This window comes from Purpureocillium takamizusanense, chromosome 2 (assembly GCF_022605165.1).
Source record: "Purpureocillium takamizusanense chromosome 2, complete sequence".
In the NCBI taxonomy this organism is placed as follows: Eukaryota; Fungi; Ascomycota; class Sordariomycetes; order Hypocreales; family Ophiocordycipitaceae; genus Purpureocillium; species Purpureocillium takamizusanense.
In genome coordinates, this window is record NC_063069.1 from 2,271,906 (window position 1) to 2,291,338 (window position 19,433).

General features: G+C 60.7%; 10 protein-coding genes across 11 annotated transcripts; 6 read left to right on the forward strand and 4 right to left on the reverse strand.

Annotated features, from left to right (window-relative positions):
• Positions 1 to 94: 94 nt before the first annotated feature.
• JDV02_002490 (uncharacterized protein) lies at positions 95 to 2,124 on the forward strand. The gene is made up of 2 exons (XM_047983522.1): positions 95 to 493; positions 554 to 2,124. The coding sequence occupies exons 1-2, from the start codon at positions 269 to 271 to the stop codon at positions 1,838 to 1,840; spliced, it is 1,512 nt and encodes a 503-aa protein (XP_047839493.1). The 5' UTR covers positions 95 to 268; the 3' UTR covers positions 1,841 to 2,124.
• A 353-nt stretch (positions 2,125 to 2,477) lies between these two features.
• Positions 2,478 to 4,344, reverse strand: CYT2 (Holocytochrome-c synthase). The gene is made up of 2 exons (XM_047983524.1): positions 3,422 to 4,344; positions 2,478 to 3,342 (listed from the first exon to the last, which is right to left on the reverse strand). The coding sequence occupies exons 1-2, from the start codon at positions 3,991 to 3,993 to the stop codon at positions 3,066 to 3,068; spliced, it is 849 nt and encodes a 282-aa protein (XP_047839494.1). The 5' UTR covers positions 3,994 to 4,344; the 3' UTR covers positions 2,478 to 3,065.
• Positions 2,483 to 2,770, forward strand: JDV02_002491 (uncharacterized protein; the record flags this gene model as incomplete). The annotated part of the gene is made up of 1 exon (XM_047983523.1): positions 2,483 to 2,770. One exon carries the CDS (start codon positions 2,483 to 2,485, stop codon positions 2,768 to 2,770), a length of 288 nt encoding a protein of 95 aa, XP_047839495.1.
• A 548-nt stretch (positions 4,345 to 4,892) lies between the features above and the next one.
• JDV02_002493 (uncharacterized protein) lies at positions 4,893 to 5,629 on the forward strand. The gene is made up of 2 exons (XM_047983525.1): positions 4,893 to 5,127; positions 5,222 to 5,629. The coding sequence occupies exons 1-2, from the start codon at positions 4,898 to 4,900 to the stop codon at positions 5,553 to 5,555; spliced, it is 564 nt and encodes a 187-aa protein (XP_047839496.1). The 5' UTR covers positions 4,893 to 4,897; the 3' UTR covers positions 5,556 to 5,629.
• Positions 5,630 to 6,088: 459 nt separating this feature from the next.
• BTN1 (battenin CLN3 protein) lies at positions 6,089 to 7,771 on the forward strand. The gene is made up of 2 exons (XM_047983526.1): positions 6,089 to 6,359; positions 6,428 to 7,771. The coding sequence occupies exons 1-2, from the start codon at positions 6,218 to 6,220 to the stop codon at positions 7,657 to 7,659; spliced, it is 1,374 nt and encodes a 457-aa protein (XP_047839497.1). The 5' UTR covers positions 6,089 to 6,217; the 3' UTR covers positions 7,660 to 7,771.
• Positions 7,738 to 9,555, reverse strand: JDV02_002495 (uncharacterized protein). 2 transcript variants are annotated; one of them, XM_047983527.1, is made up of 2 exons: positions 9,129 to 9,555; positions 7,738 to 9,039 (listed from the first exon to the last, which is right to left on the reverse strand). In XM_047983527.1, exons 1-2 carry the CDS (start codon positions 9,270 to 9,272, stop codon positions 7,756 to 7,758), a joined length of 1,428 nt encoding a protein of 475 aa, XP_047839498.1. In that variant the 5' UTR covers positions 9,273 to 9,555; the 3' UTR covers positions 7,738 to 7,755. The 2 variants fall into 2 exon arrangements, with proteins under 2 accessions (XP_047839498.1, XP_047839499.1); XM_047983528.1 differs by having other exon boundaries at positions 7,738 to 9,555.
• Positions 9,556 to 9,738: 183 nt separating this feature from the next.
• On the forward strand, positions 9,739 to 12,102 carry JDV02_002496 (uncharacterized protein). The gene is made up of 3 exons (XM_047983529.1): positions 9,739 to 10,573; positions 10,679 to 11,490; positions 11,596 to 12,102. Exons 1-3 carry the CDS (start codon positions 9,984 to 9,986, stop codon positions 11,835 to 11,837), a joined length of 1,644 nt encoding a protein of 547 aa, XP_047839500.1. The 5' UTR covers positions 9,739 to 9,983; the 3' UTR covers positions 11,838 to 12,102.
• Positions 12,103 to 13,519: 1,417 nt separating this feature from the next.
• JDV02_002497 (uncharacterized protein) lies at positions 13,520 to 15,833 on the forward strand. Its single transcript, XM_047983530.1, has 3 exons — positions 13,520 to 14,237; positions 14,314 to 14,699; positions 14,775 to 15,833. The coding sequence occupies exons 1-3, from the start codon at positions 14,113 to 14,115 to the stop codon at positions 15,500 to 15,502; spliced, it is 1,239 nt and encodes a 412-aa protein (XP_047839501.1). The 5' UTR covers positions 13,520 to 14,112; the 3' UTR covers positions 15,503 to 15,833.
• Positions 15,720 to 17,416, reverse strand: JDV02_002498 (uncharacterized protein). Its single transcript, XM_047983531.1, has one exon. It carries the CDS (start codon positions 16,845 to 16,847, stop codon positions 16,047 to 16,049), a length of 801 nt encoding a protein of 266 aa, XP_047839502.1. The 5' UTR covers positions 16,848 to 17,416; the 3' UTR covers positions 15,720 to 16,046.
• A 478-nt stretch (positions 17,417 to 17,894) lies between these two features.
• JDV02_002499 (Ribonuclease Z) lies at positions 17,895 to 19,404 on the reverse strand. The gene has a single exon (XM_047983532.1). It carries the CDS (start codon positions 19,227 to 19,229, stop codon positions 18,102 to 18,104), a length of 1,128 nt encoding a protein of 375 aa, XP_047839503.1. The 5' UTR covers positions 19,230 to 19,404; the 3' UTR covers positions 17,895 to 18,101.
• Between the last annotated feature and the right edge of the window lie 29 nt (positions 19,405 to 19,433).

Sequence of the window (19,433 nt, forward strand, 5' to 3'; positions counted from 1 at the left end):
GTGCTCGTATGGCCGCAACAGGGCAGGTTGCTTCCAGCACATTTGAACTCCAGCCCTGCACCAGCTGCCCGCCCGCTCACACCTGCACCTCTCACCTGTGCCCTCGTAACCGCAAGAATTGGCCGTCGCCTTTACTGCCTGCATCCACGCACACACCCAAGGCACATTTGTTCCAAAGCCTGCCGTACTGATTCATCTCCTCTGCTTGATAGCCGGCGGTCTGAAGGTCCCCCTCCCATGCTGCCGCCGTAGGCTTTCCCCCTGCATCATGCCGCCCTCCGCAGCGCCGCCGCAGCTCAAGTTCACGGATCGCCAGCGGCGCTTCGAGCTCACCGACCTGTTCCCCAAGGACCCCTACAGCGAGCCGGCGAAGAGGCATGGCATCGCCGAACTGGTAAATTCCGGCAAGGCGGTGGAACTGCTAGAGATTGAGAAGTCCGGCCATTGGGGCAAGCGATGGCTGCACTTCCCCAATCGTCGCATTCTCCGGATGGTATGTCGCCCGCAACCGTTGGACACGCTTGGGTTGGATCACTGGCTGACTTGAAAGTAGAGAGAGAATGAGCGTGGCTTCGGAACGCCAGAATTTCCTCCTCTGCTTGGCTGGCGCAAGTGGCTCTTCGAAGCCTTTGTGCCCGTCGGGTACCCAAGCTCCGTCTCCAGCGACTACACGGCCTACCAGACGTACGACTCCCTGCAGGCCTTCTTCTCGACAATCACGTCTCTGCTCGCCAATCGAGCGCTGCTCCAGGGCCTGGGGGTCGGAGACGCCAACTCGTCGGCCACGTACGCCATGCTGCTCACGGTGCTCAAAGACGCCACATCCCGCATCGCCACCATCATATTCGCCCATCGCTTCGGCCTCGTCATCGAGCCCGAGGCCAAAAAGTACCGCTTCCTCGCCGATCTCTTCAACGACTCTGCCTTCTTCCTCGAGCTCTTCAGCCCGTACTTTGGGTCCTTTGGCAAGGCCGCGGCGCTTTGCGTGGGGGAGGCGCTGAGAGCAGTGTGCGGCGTCGCGGCGGGCGCGAGCAAGGCGGCCTTGAGTGCCCACTTTGCGCAGCAGGACAATCTGTCCGAACTCAACGCCAAGGAGGCCAGCCAGGAGACCGCCATCGGCCTCATAGGCCTGCTCGTCGGGACTATCATCGTCCACTTGGTTGAGAACCAGATGGTTGTCCTCGTGATGATGATTGCCCTGGTCTACATGCACCTCCGCATGAATTTCAAAGGCGTACGCGCCGTTCAGCTGAAGACGCTCAACAAGCAGCGTGCCAGCATTCTTTTCGAGTGGTACCAGACCATGGGGTACGTACCCACGCCTATGAAGGTGGCCGAGATGGAGAGCATCCTGTTTTGGAACGGCAAGATCACCAACGCGGAAGAGGAGCCCGTCTGCCGTATCGACTACGCCACAAGCTTCGAGGATGCCATGGGACCGCCGGAGACCAGAGACCAGGTCATCGTGGTCGACGGATTCATGCACACGAGATTCGTGCGCCCCTACTGCTCGCCCAAGAAGCTGGCGGAGATCAAGATCATCATGTGGGAAGATGCGGAGCCACAGCATGTCCTCCTTGCCTGGTTCACAGCTATGCAGACGGCCTACGTGATGGAAAAGAGAGTTCCCTACGGAGACGCCAGAAAAGAAGACTTTTACCGATCCAAGGATGATAAGAGCCCGGAGAGACTCATCGATTGGCCACATAGGGGTGCCCGCGATGAGCTGCTCTGGGAGAAGATGGAGCGGTACTCGTGGGACCTCAACGCCGGATCGTTGGAGGGTGGCGACTCGGCTCGGATCAGTACGTGTTTCTCCAAGATCAGCGTGGATCACTAGCACGTCGAGTAGAGTAGACTCGCTTGTCATTTTGGCTTTGGCAACATTTTCTCTGGGGCCTCTCTTACGACTTGGTAGCCATGTACATCACGCAGAGGCATGCGTAAATCATGCTATGTTATTCCATGTTGTTCCTTAGGGACCCGGTGGCTTGCATAGCTCTTGTGGTGATATAATTCGAGAGGCCCCCTGTCAGGGTAGAGTTTCCTCCGGCCCGAAGCAAGGTTTGTCTCCTACCAGAGTCAATACGATGCGCAAATCAGTAAACACGACTTGAAGGCGCATGGTATTGTATAAATACGACGCGGTTCCCAGACGTGGTCTTCCTTTGTGTGCTTTCTTCTTACCATTGATCAACATCACCGCACGGTATCATACTCTTGACGTGTACCGACCGGTTCCGCAGCCCAGATACTTGCTGCCAACGAAGCAATTTAACAGGGCATACGACCTTTCTTCGCACTAAATTTCTACACGGGAGTCATCTTACACTCTCGACTCGACTGCCATCGCCTGTCCTCTTTCGGGCGATCAACACAATCCATCCCCTTCGCACCAAATAACAAACAAGGCCCAACAACGCCCTTTCGCTCGCCCCCCTTCCTACCTCAGCAGCACAACCGCCCACAACTTCCATCCGACATGTCGACCCACGGCCAAGTCCAGACGACGCACCTCGCGACCGTGACCGGCGCGTTTGTTCTTTGGGCCGGAGGTGTCCTGCTCGCCCTGGAAACCGGCCAGGATGCCGTCCTCATGGCGCTGGGCGTGGCCCTGCCCGGCACGACCCTGGTCATGATGGTGCTGGTGCTGGCCCTGACGGTGAGAGAGAGGGGCCGAGACCCGGGACTCCCGGCTCCGGTGCAGCACAAGTGCACGGTTGGGGATATTGCGGCTCTCTTGAAGTATCTGGAGGGACGGAAGCTGTGATACATGCGCGCAAATGTCACATCGCGCCTGCACGGAGGCGCCTGCACGAAGGCTTGGGTAAACGGGTTGGAGAATGACATGGGGGTTAGGGACCAATGGGGTTGGGTATGGGGTTGAATTTTCAAGGTGATTTGGTACAGAGTCGGACAGGGTGGTCAGGCAAGGCACAGAGAAGGGTCCAGTTTCTGCAGATGCTACAAGTCAACATGATAAATCCCAAACGCCAGTCCCTATGCAATGGTATCATGTCCTACTCTTACAGCATCACAACCTCATCGACATACAATCCGCGCCCTTACGCCAACCCAGTCCATCGCATGGCGCGCATACGCACGCCCTCCCATGTGTTGAGCTTGGGCCGCACGTCGAGGTAAAAGCTCGGCCCGCCAGCCTGGCCGCCAGCGCGGCCGGCATAAAAGTCAATCACGTACTCGACGCGCGTGCCACAGCGATCGATGACCCAATCGTGGCGGTCAAACGGCGCCGTGTAGCCGAGGATGGTGTTGATGCGCGCCGTGGGCGTCATGCGCGTGCTCTTGTTCGCAAACGACTCGAGTTTGGGGCCGTCGCATCTGAAGCACCTTCTGTCAGCACACATACCGCCCTGCCTCTCTAGAGGCGCGAAGACGGGGGATGAAAAAAAAAACGCACTTGGATTCCGCGAGGTAGGGTGCCTCCCACTCCTTGATCTGCTGCCAGGCCCGCTCGTTGACGGCGTTGTGGATGGGGACGACGGTCTTCATGTCGGTTGCGCGCGCGTCGTAGCCCTTGCGCTTCATGGCCTCGAAGAACATCTTTTCAGACGGATATACCCAGTTGCCCGAGGCGTCGACGCCCGACTCAATCTCGGCGTTGGGCGCGTTGGCGGAGGCGCCGTGGTCGACGGGGCAGGCCGTCGCCGCCGCCGCTGCTGAGCCGCTGGCTGAGCGCGGAATAGTTGAGATGACGCGGTTCTCGCCCAGCGCGCCGCGGCTAGGCGGCGCCGACGAGGCAGAGGTCGGGGCTGGCGTGGCGCCGGAGGAAGAGGACCATGGCAGGTAGGATGTGAGCGTTTGCGTCCATGATTTGGGCGGCGGTGACGGTTGTTGCGAGGTGTGGTCGACGGGGCACACTGTGCTAGGGGATTGAGCCTTTGCAGCTTCGGCGGCGCGGGCTTGTGCGAGCCACGCATCGCGGGTCTTGTGGTCGACGGGACAGGCCGCCGGGTCCGACTTGTCCGCCATGGTGGATCGTCTGCTGGGCGCAATCCGGCGGGAGGCTTTCAGGGACGGGAGGCGGAGCAGGGTTGATGCTCAATTGATGCCTCCGGTGGTCGATGTGCTATCGCGCAATGAAGCAATGGGCCCTGCGTCGGCGCCGATTCTCGTTCTCGCCACTATGCGCATGCGCATGCAGACATTGCAGAGTAGAGACGAAGGTTGGTGGTGGTTGCTGCTGCACTGGCGGCGGGTTGGGAAATTTCGAGCCGGCATTTTGCCGCTCCCTCAGCAAAGACTGCCTGTTTAGGAAGCCATGCCACCACTACCGGCGCTCGCTATTGGAGGCGACAGACAGGTTTCTGCTGCAAGACTGCTACTTGGTACGAAGTACAGTGGGAGTGGCATGTGGTTTCACGCTCGCACATGGAATAAGAAATAAGGTAGGCAGTTGAACCAGAGCCGGCGTGCTACGCCATTTCATTTCGTGTCCGCGGCATCTTTAATTGCAAAATACTGTACCACTTGAGCAGACCCAAATGGAGCTGTATACGTATTTGTTACATCACACTGGTGTACCTTTCTCCACCGTCACCTTCGCAACAGTCGCCGACCAGCACGATGGAGATCGCGATCGGACAAGAATGTCCGGCCACTGTTACGGTGGTTCTCCATGATAGTTGCGCCGAGCATTGAGTCCAGCGAACAGCTATCAGCAGTTGCTATTCAAGCACACCCACGAAGTCCACATGAAGATTCTGCGCGCAAGCTGTCATGAAATCATAGGCCCCTCCGGTGAAGTCATACAGATGACGTCGCTTGTTGGCTGAAGATGGAAGGTTGGGTATAAGAGACGGAAAATAAAGGGTTCACGTTTCGTAGTAGGACAATCTTCTCGTAACAATACTTGAAATCACTGTTCGTCCCCACAATGACCGATTACAACAAGCTCGCTGAGCAGGCCGAGGCCGACCTCAACACCTATCAGTCCAAGACGGGCAACGCCCGACCTCAGGGCCTGGACGACGCGGGCGTCAACTCCATGGCTGCGAAGAAGTTTGGCTCGGCCGAGGTCAACTACGGCGACGAGCTGAGCACGAATCGAGGCTTCAACAAGCGCATCCCCCCCAGCGAAGGTGGCGCCTTGGACGATCGCGGGCGGTAAGCACACTTCCCCACCTCACTTCACACGGGAGTGACCCGGACCAGCCGTCATCACAGAGGCAGCTGAGCTGACTGGATCTCGTCGCGTCAGACAAACTCGCGGCGAGCACTTTGAGGGCGCAGGCGGCCCGTTGGACAAGATCGCGCAGTCGTACGAGCGCCAGCCCATGCAAAACGACAACTACGTCGTCCCGGCGCGGGTGCCCCAAGTCTCCGGCACGGGCGGCGTCGACGACATCGCGACACGGGGCGCGCAGGCTTCGCGCGCAAACGTCGGGAGCAACCCACCCGGGCCCGGCGGCCAAAAGTATACGGGCGCCGACTACTACACGCCTGAGAGCGTGCCTGACAGCATCTCGGCCGAGGGGTGGGTGGCGCCAGAGAGCGTGACGGAGGCGAGCAAGGAGACGGAAGGTTTGCGGTAGACGAATGTAGCGCCGGGGGTATTGGAGGAATGCGGCTTGTCTGATGCGAGTCTTGCAATGCATCTTGTCGGTCCAAAATCCAGTACAAGCAACATGAATCATCAAAAATTGCCGTGGCAGTATAGCTCGGCGTGATTATGTCGACTTGGACGACGCTCCTTTGGGTGTCGCCGCGTGGTCGAGGTGCAGAGGGAGCGTGTACGAAGCACGTACCTAGTACTGCGGGCGGAAGGACGCTGCTACCTTGTAGATTGAGAACGTCGCATCGCATGACTTCAGGGGCATCAAAAATGCTAAAGCGAATACGACACACCCGATTTCCGGAACCGTTGGAGCACTTGATTTCCAACTGCACATTAAAGTCAAAGTGATGTTTCACTTTGGCTGGTGTACTACTAGGTGGTGGAGATGCTAGTGAGATGCCGCCCCCCCAGCTGGAGGAGGGAACCTTATTATTATTATTAGCAAATGCCCTGTCGCGTGACCTGGCTCCATGTGGCACATGGTAGGGCACTGGTGTCACGCCCAGCCTCATCCACCACCGCTCATCTCACCAACCCCATCTGTCTCCCTCCTGGCAAGCACTGCAGCAGCAGCTCTCCTGCATCCCCCGCCATGCTGCGCGACATCGCCGCCAGCTCCCGGGGACCATCCGCGCCGTCATGACCAACCGCTCCCCTTCGGCCTCCGGGCTGCTGCCCATGCCCGGCGCGCCATCGTCGTCGTGGGCGGCCTACTCGGCTCGCATGGCCGCCCTGGCCCGCCACCCGGACACCAAGGTCCTCATCGCCTTCTGGCTGCTCGGTAGGTGACTTGAGCTCTCTCGTGCGACGCACGGCATCCATGCCCTGTGCATGCTAAACAGTCCGCAGGCCTCATCAACAATGTCCTCTACGTCATCATCCTCTCCGCCGCGCAGGACCTCGTCGGCACCCTCCCCAAAGGCATCGTGCTGCTGGCCGACGTCGTCCCGTCCTTCTTCGTTAAGCTCATCGCGCCCTACTTCATCCACCGCGTGCCCTACCGCGTGCGCGTCCTCGTCTTCATCGCCCTCTCCGCCGCGGGCATGCTCATGGTCGCCCTCACCCCGCCCTCGCGCTCCGTCGCCGTCAAGATGGTCGGCGTCGTCCTCGCCAGCCTCAGCAGCGGCGGCGGCGAGCTCAGCTTCCTCGGCCTGTCCCACTACTACGGCCACGTCAGTCTTGTCGGCTGGGGCTCCGGCACTGGCGCCGCGGGGCTCGTCGGCGCCGGCCTCTACGTCGTGCTGACCGAGTGGTGGCGCCTCGGCGTCCGCGACAGCCTGCTCTTCTCGGCGTGCTTGCCGGCCATCATGTTCGTGAGCTTCTTCTGGATCCTGCCGCATGATCCGATGCAGCGCGGTCCGGGCCACAAGGACTACGAGACCGTGCCGGATGACGACCTGGCCCAGGACGAGGTCGACGAAATGGCCCCCGGCGCGGCGTCGTCGGCGCTCCTCGCCCCAGGTCTGTCGAGCACGCACGCCGCATATTCGGCGCACGCTGCGCACCAAAGCTCGCTTCGGAAGAACCTGAAACGGGCCAGAGCGCTTTTCGTCCCGTACATGGCGCCCTTGCTGCTCGTGTACGTCGCCGAATACACCATCAACCAGGGCGTTGCGCCGACGCTGCTCTTCCCGGTCGATCAGTCGCCGTTTAGGGAACTCCGGGGCTTCTACCCCTTTTACGGCTTTCTCTACCAGCTCGGCGTTTTCATCTCCCGGTCATCAACGCCATTTCTGCGCATCCATCGCTTGTACATACCGTCCTTTCTCCAGATCGGCAACCTCGTGCTCCTCACCCTCCACGCGCTTTACTACTTTATCCCCTCCGTGTACATCATCTTCGTCATCATCTTTTGGGAGGGCCTGCTCGGCGGCGCCGTGTACGTCAACTGCTTCGCCGAGATCATGGAGAACGTGCCCGCCGAGGAGCGCGAGTTTAGCCTCAGCGCCACGACGGTGAGCGACAGCGCGGGCATATGCATCGCCGGCTTGGTCGGCATTGTCATGGAGACGAGCCTGTGCGATTACCAGGTTGCGCACGGGCGAGACTGGTGCCGGCAGATCAAGGTGCGCCATGATTGAGCACGACACAAGAGGGTGGCGCTGGCTGATTTGATGCACCTGGTGTATTATACTGCTTGGATTTTGGAGCAAGTAGGTAGCGGGCATATTTTGAATTTACGGTATTTCGATTACAGTGGTGTCCTGAATCTCGTGCACGTTGGTGGGCAAGTCGTGCCCGGGCCTTGGCCATCGATTCGCGGCCTCGAGGTCGCGCATCAAGAGCCGCCAGATCCTGCCCTCCTCTCCCGGCCTGTCTCTGACGCCTCTCTGGTTCAGCCACAGACAGATGGCTCGCCACTCGCGGTCCACACGCAGCAGCATCCACCACCACCCGAAGCGGCACATGAGCCCGAGCCAGTACCCGAACAGCCACACGGCGCGCTCGTCCTCGGTCTCGAGCATGTCGCGGAACCGATATTCCATGTCCAGCGCGCCGACAAAGTTGACGTAGAGGAAGAAGGACTCGTCGTTTGGCTCCAGGTCGTGGACTTCGGCGAGCATGCGCGCGGGCTCGCGCAGGAGGTCGTCTCCCTCCTCGTCGCCGCCTCCGCGTGGGTCCTCGCGGTCGAGGCCAAGGAACGTCATCCAGTGCGCGGGCACGCGGTCCATGTGCCGATTCTCCCCGTAGAAGGTGCCCTTGTCGTCGTCCGACGCCGCGTACATCCACGCGAGAATGGTGTCGTCGCGGTAGTGCTCCGTGGCCACGAGCAGCGGCTTGAGCCCCAGCTGCAGCGAGAACCAACTCAGCCGCTCCGGGTCGTCGGGGCGGAAGAGCCACGTGTCTCGCAGGTGGTCCTCCTCGGCGAAGGAAAAGGTTAGTAGGTTGAGGAACATGCACGCGAGCACCAAGGCGTCGGCCGTTTGCTGGTCGAGCGCGAGGCTCTGCAGCGCGTCGCGGAAGCTCCGCACGGCAAGCGCCTGCTGGAAGTGCTCGGTGACGCGGCTCAGTCGGCGGCTTTCGGGGGCCTCGTGGTGGTGGCGCAGGTGAGAGGCCGAGACGGCGAGCACGGCGTCGAGCAGGAAGGGGCGGGCCATGCCCAGGGCCAGGACGGGGTGCGGGTTCTCGCCGCTGAGGACGAGCCGCAGCTCGGGGTAGAGGCTTTGGAAGTGCTGCATCAGGACGATGCGTGGGATGCCGTGATGGGTCGGCTCCTGCGACATGTCCAGCCCGGTGACGGCGGGCGAGTTGCTGAGCAGGTCGGTAGAGGGGATCGTGCGGCTGCACAGCATCCTGCACAGCTGCCGGATTTGCGCCGCCGGCCTCCTGGTGACCTGGAACGACGACGGCGACGACGACGAGAAGGACTCGGAGGAGCTGGCTACCTCGCCGGCGGAGCCGTAGCTGCACCGGGTGTCGTTGCGCTGACAGCGCGAGCAGCAAGGCCTGACCTCATCACACTGTCGACTCCCCCGTCAATATCTTGTTCCCCGCCAAGATAGGGTGCTTGCGATGGTCGTCTGTCTACGGTATAGACTGGCTGACTGACCTTGACCCGCTTCCCCTTGCACGCGACACACCCGCCCCTGGACTTGTGATGCGCCTTGCGCTTCTGGTAACGCCGGGCCACAGCGCTCCCCTGCTGCGGCATGAAGGAGAGGACCCGGAAGTCTGGCTCGGGAACGCCCGCCATGGCGGAGGTCGCGACGGGCGGAACGATGCTCAATACGGTAAACGCGGCGGAACGTCGTTTGTTAGCAGTACGCAGTAGAGCTTCTGCGCTTTGAGGTCGTTTTGGCTGGCAAGCAGCTGCTCGGCACTTCGTTGGCAGATCACACACTCTGGCTGCTGCGGCCAAGCGCTGCTGCGAGTCGGCAGTGACCTGTACGGGGCCGAATGAGGAAAACGAGCATGGCGGCGGGTAGGATGGGATGTGCGGCCCTGGGGTTGCTTTATGAGGTGTCGCGAGTCGGATCAACTGAAGCTCGGGGTGACGAAGCTGACGAGACGGTGGCTGAGTCGGAAGTCCTCGTTTTCCTCTTTGGGAGGTAGCGCGGATGACTGCCGGCGCCCCACCAGACCTGGGCTGAACCTCTGGCCCCCCCCCCCCCCAAATCCCACCCTGACTTTGACTTTGGGTGAGTTGTCTGCCTATGATGGCTTGCCGTACACTTATATGCCCCCCGTCGGGGCCTCTTGCGCGCGAATTCTGAACCCATGGTGTATTACGATGATATCATTCGGGTGACTACTGCTGCCTGAGCCTCAGACGGGTCACTAGTTACGTCGTCAGCTGGTGATGAATTTGCTCGGCGGTGCTCGTTTGCCCAGTTTGGGTTGTCGAGCTTCATCATGAATCGGGTTTATAAGCTTGAGGGCATGGCTCACCTTCCGTCGAGTTGGGATGCCTAACCCACAGATCCCACGGAGCAAATCGCATTTCATCATGTTGCCCAAAACCTCCTTTGTCTGGCTCACAGCCATAACGGCGGGCGCGCTTTGTAGCCCGGCCACCGGGTCGAACCAATGTCAGCCCGCTGGCTTGGTCGACCTTGGTTACGCGAAGCACGTCCCGACATATGTCAACACAACTGCCTCGGGCCAACGCGTTGCCATTTACAAGAACATACGCTTCGCCCGGGCCCCGACCGACGATCTGCGCTTCCGCGCCCCAGACGCCAATCTCCCCCATGTGGACGGAGTGCAGGACGGCAAGGTCCCCTGGCAGAGCACCGACTGCATCGCGTCGGCGCCGGCCTTTGCGCCCTTTCCGGCGATTAATGGCACGACCTGGGGCCGCGAGGACTGCTTGTTCCTCGACGTGTATGTGCCCGAGGGCGTGCGACCGGGGGACAACGTGCCGGTGCTGCACAACTTTCACGGGAGCGCGTACGCGTTTGGGAACAAGGAGATGTTCATGAACCCCATGGGGCTGTTTGACTTGATGCACAGGCAGAGCCTGGGCAAGTTTATCGTTGTGGGAAACAACTACAGGTCAGTCAGTGAGCGGCGGCCAAAACATCGTCTCAGCAAGGACGATGTGACGACTCTGGACGATGTGACGACTCTGGGTGAGACTTGCTGCTAACGTGACGGCAGAATGGGCGTCTCTGGCTTCACGTGGGCCGCAGACGAGGACATGGACGGCAACGTCGGGATGCTCGACTGCCTCGCCGCGGCGGAGTGGACGGCAAAGCACATCCACAAGTTTGGCGGACACGGGAAGCGCATCACGGCCATCGGCCAGAGCGCCGGTGCGGGCATCATCTATTACCTGACGGTCCTTAACGGCGGGCAGGGCAAGCCACTGCCCTTCCAGCAGGCATTCATCTCGTCCCCGGCCGCGCCGCAGCGGCGCAACGTCACGGCGCGGCAGCGCAAGATGTTCAACATGGTCCTCACGGCGGCCAACTGCACGAGCCTCGCGTGCCTTCGATCCGTCTCTGAGACGACGATGTTGCGCATCAACGAGCAGCTCATTAGCCACACACCCACAGAGAGCGGCGGCGGCACCCTTGGGCCTGTCATGGGGTTCGGCCCGGCGCCCGACGGGAAGCTGATCCCGGACATGCCGTCGGTGCTGATCGGGCAGGGGAGGGTGCACGGCGGGCTGTCGAGGCTCGTCGTCGGGACCATGGCGCGCGAGGGCAAGGAGACGTCGCACGACGACGGCATGCCGGGCTACTTCCCAACCATGGTGCGGCAGCAGATGCCGACGGCGAGCAACGCTACGGTGCAGGCCTTGCTGGACCTGTACTACCGCCCGGGCAGCGAGAAGGAGCTGGCGTGGGACTTTACGACCGACGCCGTGTTCGCATGCAACGCGTATAACCTGGCCAATGGGCTGCCGGGCAAGACGAGGCGGTACATCATGTCAACGCCGCCGGCCGTCCACGGACAGGACCTCTTGTGTAAGCATGTCCCCTTGGCAAAACCCCCTCAAAGATCTGGCTCGCAACCTCCTTGTTCTCGTCTCGGTGGCCCATGCTAACAAAAGGAGGAAATTCCCCGAGCAGACTATTTCTACGTCGACGAGGAGCAGACGCCGGTCAACGACCCGGAGCTGGTGCTCGCGTTCCAGTCGAAGCTGCTGGCGCTGGTGCGCGGCGAGGACCTGGCGTGGCCGGCGTACGGCGCGGACAAGCGCATGTACAACGTCACCGAGGAAAGGTTCGAGGCGACGACGATGCCGGCGGAGCTGCGGGCGCGGTGCGACCTTGTCAACAAGTTGGTGCTAGACCGGGCCAACGGCGCATGAAGCACATGTTTTGTAGGACGTAGGACTTTATGTGCCCATGCCCATGGCTTCTCACGTCGTTGTTTTGCGGACGAGCCTTGCATGGTAGTAAGTTAGCAGTTACTACTTACCGCACGCCAAGGCGCTGGGCTGTATCATGGCAACCAAGGTTCATTGTTCGACCTGGAACGTTTCAACCCGGCTTGACGAGCGCCGAAGCCAACGGACAGGGGCTTTGCATGCACGCATATGTGCGAGGTAGAATGAATCAACTGTTGCATGAAAACTTTCCTTGCCGCGCCGAAGCGGAACGTGATTGTTTAGAAGGAGAACCTCCGAGCTCCTGCCCTTGCATACCTACACATTGCTGGAGAAGCACGTGGTCAGACGGTTGTGTGTGATGGGAGCTGCCGTCCGTCTCAGACACGGGAGCAACATAATCATAGCGTTGGTGTGTTGACACTGCCGGCAGCAACAGTATGTCCTCATGGGCTAGCCAAGCACCAACGGTTTTCTGCAGGTGAGGGTGGCGGCACGGACACAAGTTTGCAGAAGGGCAATCCTGCTGCAAGACGAGACCTCCTTCCCTGTGAAGTACGCATACTGTACGGTATATCGCCTGGAATGATTGACGACCCTTTTCTGCCGGTTGTTGCCGCCCAGCCTCCGAAATCAAACTCATGCTTCAGGCTGCTCCCATCGCATCCCCTGGGACCTGCCCATCCCCAGTTGTCAATGGGGCCGAAGCGGTGGCATTGGAGGGGGGGCGAATAGTAGTACTAAGCGCTGACAACTTAGACGGGCAAGGATGGGGCATGCTGGAAGCGTGGCCCCGTGGAGGCTCTTGGCGGCGGGCGTGATAGGCTCCCGCGCGGCGATGCCCAGTGCCGCCCCCTGCAAAGTACGAAGTATAGTACCCATGGTTCATTGAGTCAAGCACTGCCAAGGACGTCGGGTGCTTCTTCGCAGGTGCGCTTCGGGGCCCCTCGCCCATGCCTGTCTGTCCATGTGCGTGGTTTCGTTGCTCGGTGCCGACGCGGCCAGCAGCAGCTGAACTGAGGCTGAACAGCGCACGACGGCCAACACGAATTCTTATTTGCCAGGGCTGTGGCGAGTCGAGCACGGACGAGCGCATTGCGGCTGCGTGATCACTTGCCTCCACCACGCCTCGGATATGGTACTTCGTAGTCAATGACGAGGAAGATCGAGGGGCATCCTGGTATTGGATCTATGGTCGCTCCTTGATGTGTCTGCTCTGCCAGACCGATTCACAGGCGCACACCGACGGCGTGGACTGCCCGGGAAGGCAACATGACGCGCTCGTATCCGATCTGACCTCCATTGCCAGCTCAACGCAACCAATTGCCTGGTCTGCAATACCTAAAACAGCACCATGGATGCGACGTGCTCGTGGCAGCAGGAGTAGGCAATTCTACAAACCAGCTAATGGCCTTGGCGATGCTAGCCAAGCCCGCCATGTCTTGCGCCAACCCGGAACCCTCGCCAACGCACCGGCCCTATTTTCCTTCTGCCTCCCGTCCAGGCCCCCCTCAACTCGCCTTGACGCCTAGACAAACCCCCCAACACCACGAGGGCATACTATTGCTACCGCGACTAGTACTAGTAGCGGGAGAAGGAGGGGGGAGGACTCGTCATCACTTATTTCCAGTCCCGCCCGGCTCCCCCCCAGTGAACGCCACGGACACACAGAGACGACCCGACCCGCCCCTATCTTCTGCCTGTGTCTTTTTTTCCCGCTAGGTTTTTGCGAGCCAGCGGGTGCGCGGGCGCGTGCCATCTCGCCCCAGAAACAATCTTTCCCACCTGCCGGCCCTGGTCCACCGCCGCCACCACCCATCTCATCCTCCCGCCCTCGAGCAATTGGGCCCGACCACCCGGCGACTCCAGAGGACGGCGGCGTGTTGACTCCTTTTCTTCCATTGCCTGTTTTCCCTCCCTTTCCTCGTCAACAGGTGGCTGTCGCGGTCTTGTTCGGTTCCGGTGCTTGCATTTCGTCCCTTCTCGACGCTCGTTTCACCATCCCTGCGGTAATTAGCTTGTCGAACCGTCAAAGCTCCATCGCATCTGCAGCCGAACTTGCCTGGGACGCCTGCCGCTGCGTTTGCGCCTGCCGTCCGAATTAATTCGCCCCGCGCTCGCGTCGCCTCCACCTCGCCGACCTCCCTATACGAGACTGATGATATCGTCGAGATCCCCGGCGCCGCAGCGAATTGACCGAACCCACGGCGCGGGCCGCTTCCTCTTCTGTTAGCATCCGCATTATTATGCATGCATCATGATGTTTGGCGGCTCAGCTCGGTCCACCAGGGGCACCGCCCTCATCGTCGGGGCGGTCATCTTCCTCCTCGTCTTTATCGGCTTGATATTCAACCACCTCGACTCGTGGGAACTGCCCGTAACGTCCGTCGCAACCACCCGAGACATGAAATGCCCGTTGCGCCGCGCCCCCAGTGGCTGACCTTTTGAACCATTGCAGGACCAATACGCCGGGCGACAAGACGAGCCACGGGCTCCCCGACACGCCGCCCGCGCCGCCGCCATCGTCAAAAAACCCGCCGCCTTTTAGTGAGTCGACGGCCTCGCAGTACGCCGCCGAGCTGCGCAGCTTCTATCTCAAGCACCTGCGCAAGCCCTCGGTCAAGCCCGACGAACCCAAGTACAAGCCATGGGGCGCCTTTGACTGGACGCTGCCCGCCGACCCGCGGTGGAAGCAGCGCATGGGCGAGAACCTCTGCATCATCGACCTTGACAACCGCCCTTTTAAAGAGTCGGGCGAGATTTTTGGGCCGGACACTATGAGTTGGGACGATCCGCCCAAGGTCCACGGCATCTCGCTCGGCATCCTGAACCACTGGCTCTATGGTACGATGGCGCCCCGCAACCCGACTGCCCCATTACCCCTGAGAGGCTGAAGTAGATGTGCTCACATTCTCTCAGCCAAGATTCATGGCTACAAGTACTACTATATCAACATTGGCGAATACCCCGACCGCCGTGCCTCGTGGAAGAAGCCGCCCATCATGGGCAAGATTCTCAAGGAGCATGACGTCTGCATCTACATCGACTCGGACGCCATCTTCCACCGTCTCGACCTGCCCATGGAATGGCTACTCAACTACTGGCAGCTTTACCCTGACGGGAACTCGCTCGCTCTGGCCGTTGACCCCGATACCGACTTCAACAAGGACCGGTTCAACAAGCTCTACGTCAACACGGGCTTCATCATCGCCCAGAACAACCCCACCACGTACAAGATCTTCGACGCCTGGCAAAAGTGCCCCGATGATGGCGAGCCGTACCCCGAGTGCACCGAATTCCGCCTCAACGAACCGGGAAAGCCCACCGACCAGGGCGGCTTCGGCACCTTTGTGCGCTACAATTTCACCGAGCACATCCGCGAGCTGCCCTGCACCGAAGCCAACGGCTTCCCCGAGAGCGATTCGGGTTGCAAGGGTCAGTTTATCCGCCACCTGTGGACCGGCAAGCAAGACCAGATCAAGATCGACGTCGGCGAGCAGCTCCCCGGGCCGTACTTGCAAATGTTCCACGAGCGCTTCACCGCCGAGCGCAGCTCCTACTACATAAACGAGCCCGACCTCATGGCCAAGGGACCCAAGGCCTCGGTCAAGAAGCCACCCAAAGACGTGGCAAAGGGTGGCTCGTGAAGGGAACAGTTGGCATGATTTATCCGCAAACATAATCTCTCAAACATGATATATGCACACACGATAGCCAACCGGGTTTGGGTACCGGTACGCCAGGGCATAGATAAGACGCCGGCAGGGATTGACTGGCGCGGCTCACGGCTATCGTTGTGGTGCGCGGCATACTTGGTCTAAAGATTTTGGGTCACAGCCCTGCATATAATCGGCGTGGGCAGCGCCATGATTGGGTATACATTAATTCCATTGATATGACGTTTCAACTTGGAGCTTGTTCACAGGCTCTTCAAGTGAAACGAAAGAACACGTGAATGCGAAATGATATGTTAAAGAGCATGCCCAAACAAGACTCCTGACGCCTGGCTACTACCACTTCCATGAAACCCGAGATGTCGTTGCGCCCCTGTCATCTGAACTGAACAACTATGTAGCCCCTTTTCATCTCACATCACTTTTCATCCCGAATGCGAGACCTCGCATGTTCCATCCCAGAAACGGTCCGGTTGTCCATCAACCACCGCCAGGGGCCCCCGGCCTACCTACCTACCTACGGCCCGCGCCTCCCCCGCTGTGGCACGCCACACTCGGCTTTGCTGCGCTGCGGCATGACATGATCGACATGCGCCAGCCTCAAGTCGATGTGGCCGAGCGGCATCCTGTCCGGGCCGCCGCCGTACGAGACCTGCTGTTCCACGACCTGCCACTGCGACGACGCCGACTGTAGCTGCAGTACGCCGTCCCGGCGCGCGGCAGCTGTTGTCCCTCCCCGGCCGATGCCGCGGGTATTGTTCCAAGCGATGCGGGCGGCGCACGCGCCGCAGGGGCGGTCGGTGTACGTCTCGGAGTCGGACTCGGAGTAGTGGCCGCTGCGGCAGCGGAGGCCGTGGTGGCGGAGGAGGTGGATGGCGGCGCGGGGGCGGCGTAGGGACGATGGACAGGAGGGGAATGAGGATGATGATGTGGAGGTCGAGGGGGAGGATGAAGAGGTTGAGGATGAAGAGGTTGAGGAGGATAGCGGAGAGGCAATGTCGCCGTTCCAGCAGGGGACGAGGTTGCGCCGGCGGTTGAAGGTGGTGGAGCAGACGGGGCAGGCGTTCCAGGAGACAAAGTGGAAGCACATGCTGGGCTGGGATGTTTTTCTTTGCCTTGCTATGGCCTCGCGTGTGACGTTGTATGCGCAGAAAAGCTGTTGATGGGAGAGACACACGGATCGTCGAAACTCGGGGGTCCGCCGCTTGTGATATCGTCTCGTATGTGCCTGCTGCAACGAGTTCGCTCTGAGGGAGGAATGTAATCGGAAGTTGTTGGGTTGGTTCCTTGAGGGGGATCCGCGTAGGGCTGTGCTCATTCAGCTTCAAGTTTGTTGGCTTGAAGGAGGCTTTTCAGCTCCCCTTCCTCCTTCTCCTCCTATTCCTCCTCCTGCTACTACTATCAAGCAGTTCTGCCAAAGGAGCACAGAGGGAGGTCCTCCGAATGATATGGCGGGGCTGACGATCGGACCCTTGCTGCAGATGCGCAATGGATAAGTGTAAGTTGTATACGGAATCAAAAGGCAGGGAATTGGGGGCAGAAGCACGAAGTGGAATGGCGAAATGCGCAGTTAATTGGAGTGAGTTGTAGAGAATGCCGTAGCGTGGTGGCAATTCATGAAATCTGCCAGTGCGTGCGTGCGTGCGTACGGTGAGTATGGATGCTGGGGCTTCGAAGAAAGTTCAAATCATGACGCCATGAAAGGACGCACGCAACGCGCGGAATGGCGAGAGCGGGCGACGAACGTCCTCACGCCGGCGAGATAGCTCTAGCCAGCCCGTCAATGGGGAGCATGTAACTAAACTACAAGTGTAATTTTCCCGACCCCCTCGACCGATCGCACTGGCGTCGGACGATGTTCAATTACAGGCTTGGCCATTGTGTGTGCGTGTGTGTCCACAGCCGTCAAGCAAGAAACGAAGGCACACACACACTTCCCATCGGGACATTCGGGCCGGCCGTGTAGCCGTTGGGTTGCGTCACACGCAGCTCTCTTTCTCTCGCTCTGCGCGTGTCTGCCAGGAACTGCGAAGATCCTGGGCAGCCCGGTTTTCTTGCGGGGGCGGGATGAGGGGCACGGGGAGCGCGGGGGACATGGAGCGCTTGGATAGGGATAGTGCGGAGGTAACCAACGTAGTTAGTACGTGCCACACATATATACGGCAAGATTGGCACAACCGCGGACGATCTGGATTCGGATTTCTGTATTGACGCCGCCTAGCACCAAGAGGTGGTGCTGTGTGTGAGATGGAGATCATGAGATGCGGCGACGGGTGCTGTGATTGGCACGGTATGATGGAGATGAGGCCATGTCACGGGCGACTCTTGTATGACTGTGTGCTGCCGATTCTGCCAAGGATGGCAAGAGGCCTGTCTTGATATTCATCTGGTGCTTGGATCTCCGATGCATCTACCCTTTCAACAAGCGTGTCTATCTGTCCGTGTATCCGCCAACGCCGCGCCCGTCTATGTACTAACTATGCTGTACTCTAGCTTGGTATCAGACTCACTTCATCGTGCCCATGTTCAACGCCACACATAACAACCTGCCCTCGTAAAGAAAAGGAGACCATCACTCGGCCTCGGGATCCGCCCAGACCACAATGTTGGGCGGCACGTCGTCCATGTCGCGGAAGAAGCGCGCCACCTCGGCGTCGCTGTACCGCAGGCTAAAGTGCATGAGCACAAACGTGGTGCGCGGCCACCTGCGCACCACGGGCTCGAGGTCGCGCCAGAGCGTGTGCTTGGTGCGCTCCGCCTGCGCCGCGTGCTCGTCGCGCAGGAAGCTACACTCGGTCACCACCACGGGGATGCCCGCCCGGAGCCAGTCGGGCGCTGCGGCCAGGGTCGCTGCCGTGGTGTCGCCGAGGAAGGCGAAGATGGGCGCCGTGTGCGGCTCCGTGATGGATGACGGCGACGGTGACGACGGTGACGATGATGGGTCGTGTTCGGCGGAGGGGGACGATGATGCAGCCGCCGCCGCCGCCGCCTCCTCGCGCAGCCGCTTGAGCTCCGGGCCCGAGAGCGACGCCAACTCGGGCCGCAGCCGGTGCGTCGTCTGGCTGAAGACGTAGCCCACGCAGGGGACCGTGTGGTCGCACGCAAACACGCGCGCCGTGATGCCCTTGGCGCGCCGCAGCGGCACCTCGTCGCCGGGCGAGACGCCGTGCGTGACGTGCGTGCCGAGCCAGGCACGCTCGTCGGCGCTCCGTTCCCGTCTCCCACTGCCGTCGCCGTCGCGCTCATCCTCACCCTCACCATCGCCGCAGTCACCGTCATCACCATCGCCGTCACCCGTCCGCAGCAGCCCCTCCCGCGCCGCGTCGGCCACGCGCACCAGCCCACCGAGGTTGAGCATCGTGTTGGCGAGGACAAAGTCGTCAAACGCGGGGGCCATCTCGCGGGGGCAGAAGACGTCGGGCGGGTCGTCGCGCTTGACAAAGGCGGGGGCGAGGAGGGTGTGGTCGCTGTGGCCGTGGGTGAGGAAGACGTGCTTGGGGCGCAGCTTGTTGACGCAGAGGCCCGCGTCGAGCAGTAGGTTGAGCTGCGGCACGACGAAGCTCGTGTGCCAGGCGGCGCGCGACCGGCCCGTCAGGACGTACTGGCTGTAGGGCTTGGGGAAGCGCCATTCTAGCACGGGCGAGCGCGGGGACTGCGGGAGGGGCGTGGCGAAGGAGGGGGAGGAGGCGGCGGATGACATGGCGAGGCTGTCAATTCGTGATGATGTTCGCGATGGGGGGAGGTGGGGGGTTTGGTAGAGAAGTAGACCAGACGTGACTGACAGACACGTCGATGCGGGAGCGGAACGGGCTACGTAGGTAGGGTCAGTTCGAGGAGGGCGCGCATGTCGACTGCGGCGAGGGGGCTTTATCGACGGGTGCGGGCGGCTGATGGGACAGATGGA

What these genes read in the sequence shown, in the direction of transcription:
- JDV02_002490 (XM_047983522.1), top strand. Translation starts at nt 269, where the DNA reads ATGCCGCCCTCCGCAGCGCCGCCGCAGCTCAAGTTCACGGATCGCCAG. An exon ending in ATCGTCGCATTCTCCGGATG is followed by an intron (nt 494 to 553) that starts GTATGTCGCCCG and finishes ACTTGAAAGTAG; the next exon opens with AGAGAGAATGAGCGTGGCTT.
- CYT2 (XM_047983524.1), bottom strand. Translation starts at nt 3,993, where the DNA reads ATGGCGGACAAGTCGGACCCGGCGGCCTGTCCCGTCGACCACAAGACC. An exon ending in CCCTACCTCGCGGAATCCAA is followed by an intron (nt 3,343 to 3,421) that starts GTGCGTTTTTTT and finishes AAGGTGCTTCAG; the next exon opens with ATGCGACGGCCCCAAACTCG.
- JDV02_002493 (XM_047983525.1), top strand. Translation starts at nt 4,898, where the DNA reads ATGACCGATTACAACAAGCTCGCTGAGCAGGCCGAGGCCGACCTCAAC. An exon ending in GCCTTGGACGATCGCGGGCG is followed by an intron (nt 5,128 to 5,221) that starts GTAAGCACACTT and finishes TCGTCGCGTCAG; the next exon opens with ACAAACTCGCGGCGAGCACT.
- BTN1 (XM_047983526.1), top strand. Translation starts at nt 6,218, where the DNA reads ATGACCAACCGCTCCCCTTCGGCCTCCGGGCTGCTGCCCATGCCCGGC. An exon ending in CATCGCCTTCTGGCTGCTCG is followed by an intron (nt 6,360 to 6,427) that starts GTAGGTGACTTG and finishes AACAGTCCGCAG; the next exon opens with GCCTCATCAACAATGTCCTC.
- JDV02_002495 (XM_047983527.1), bottom strand. Translation starts at nt 9,272, where the DNA reads ATGGCGGGCGTTCCCGAGCCAGACTTCCGGGTCCTCTCCTTCATGCCG. An exon ending in GCAAGGGGAAGCGGGTCAAG is followed by an intron (nt 9,040 to 9,128) that starts GTCAGTCAGCCA and finishes GGGAGTCGACAG; the next exon opens with TGTGATGAGGTCAGGCCTTG.
- JDV02_002496 (XM_047983529.1), top strand. Translation starts at nt 9,984, where the DNA reads ATGCCTAACCCACAGATCCCACGGAGCAAATCGCATTTCATCATGTTG. An exon ending in GTTGTGGGAAACAACTACAG is followed by an intron (nt 10,574 to 10,678) that starts GTCAGTCAGTGA and finishes ACGTGACGGCAG; the next exon opens with AATGGGCGTCTCTGGCTTCA. An exon ending in CCACGGACAGGACCTCTTGT is followed by an intron (nt 11,491 to 11,595) that starts GTAAGCATGTCC and finishes TTCCCCGAGCAG; the next exon opens with ACTATTTCTACGTCGACGAG.
- JDV02_002497 (XM_047983530.1), top strand. Translation starts at nt 14,113, where the DNA reads ATGATGTTTGGCGGCTCAGCTCGGTCCACCAGGGGCACCGCCCTCATC. An exon ending in TCGTGGGAACTGCCCGTAAC is followed by an intron (nt 14,238 to 14,313) that starts GTCCGTCGCAAC and finishes GAACCATTGCAG; the next exon opens with GACCAATACGCCGGGCGACA. An exon ending in CCTGAACCACTGGCTCTATG is followed by an intron (nt 14,700 to 14,774) that starts GTACGATGGCGC and finishes ACATTCTCTCAG; the next exon opens with CCAAGATTCATGGCTACAAG.
- JDV02_002498 (XM_047983531.1), bottom strand. Translation starts at nt 16,847, where the DNA reads ATGAGCACAGCCCTACGCGGATCCCCCTCAAGGAACCAACCCAACAAC.
- JDV02_002499 (XM_047983532.1), bottom strand. Translation starts at nt 19,229, where the DNA reads ATGTCATCCGCCGCCTCCTCCCCCTCCTTCGCCACGCCCCTCCCGCAG.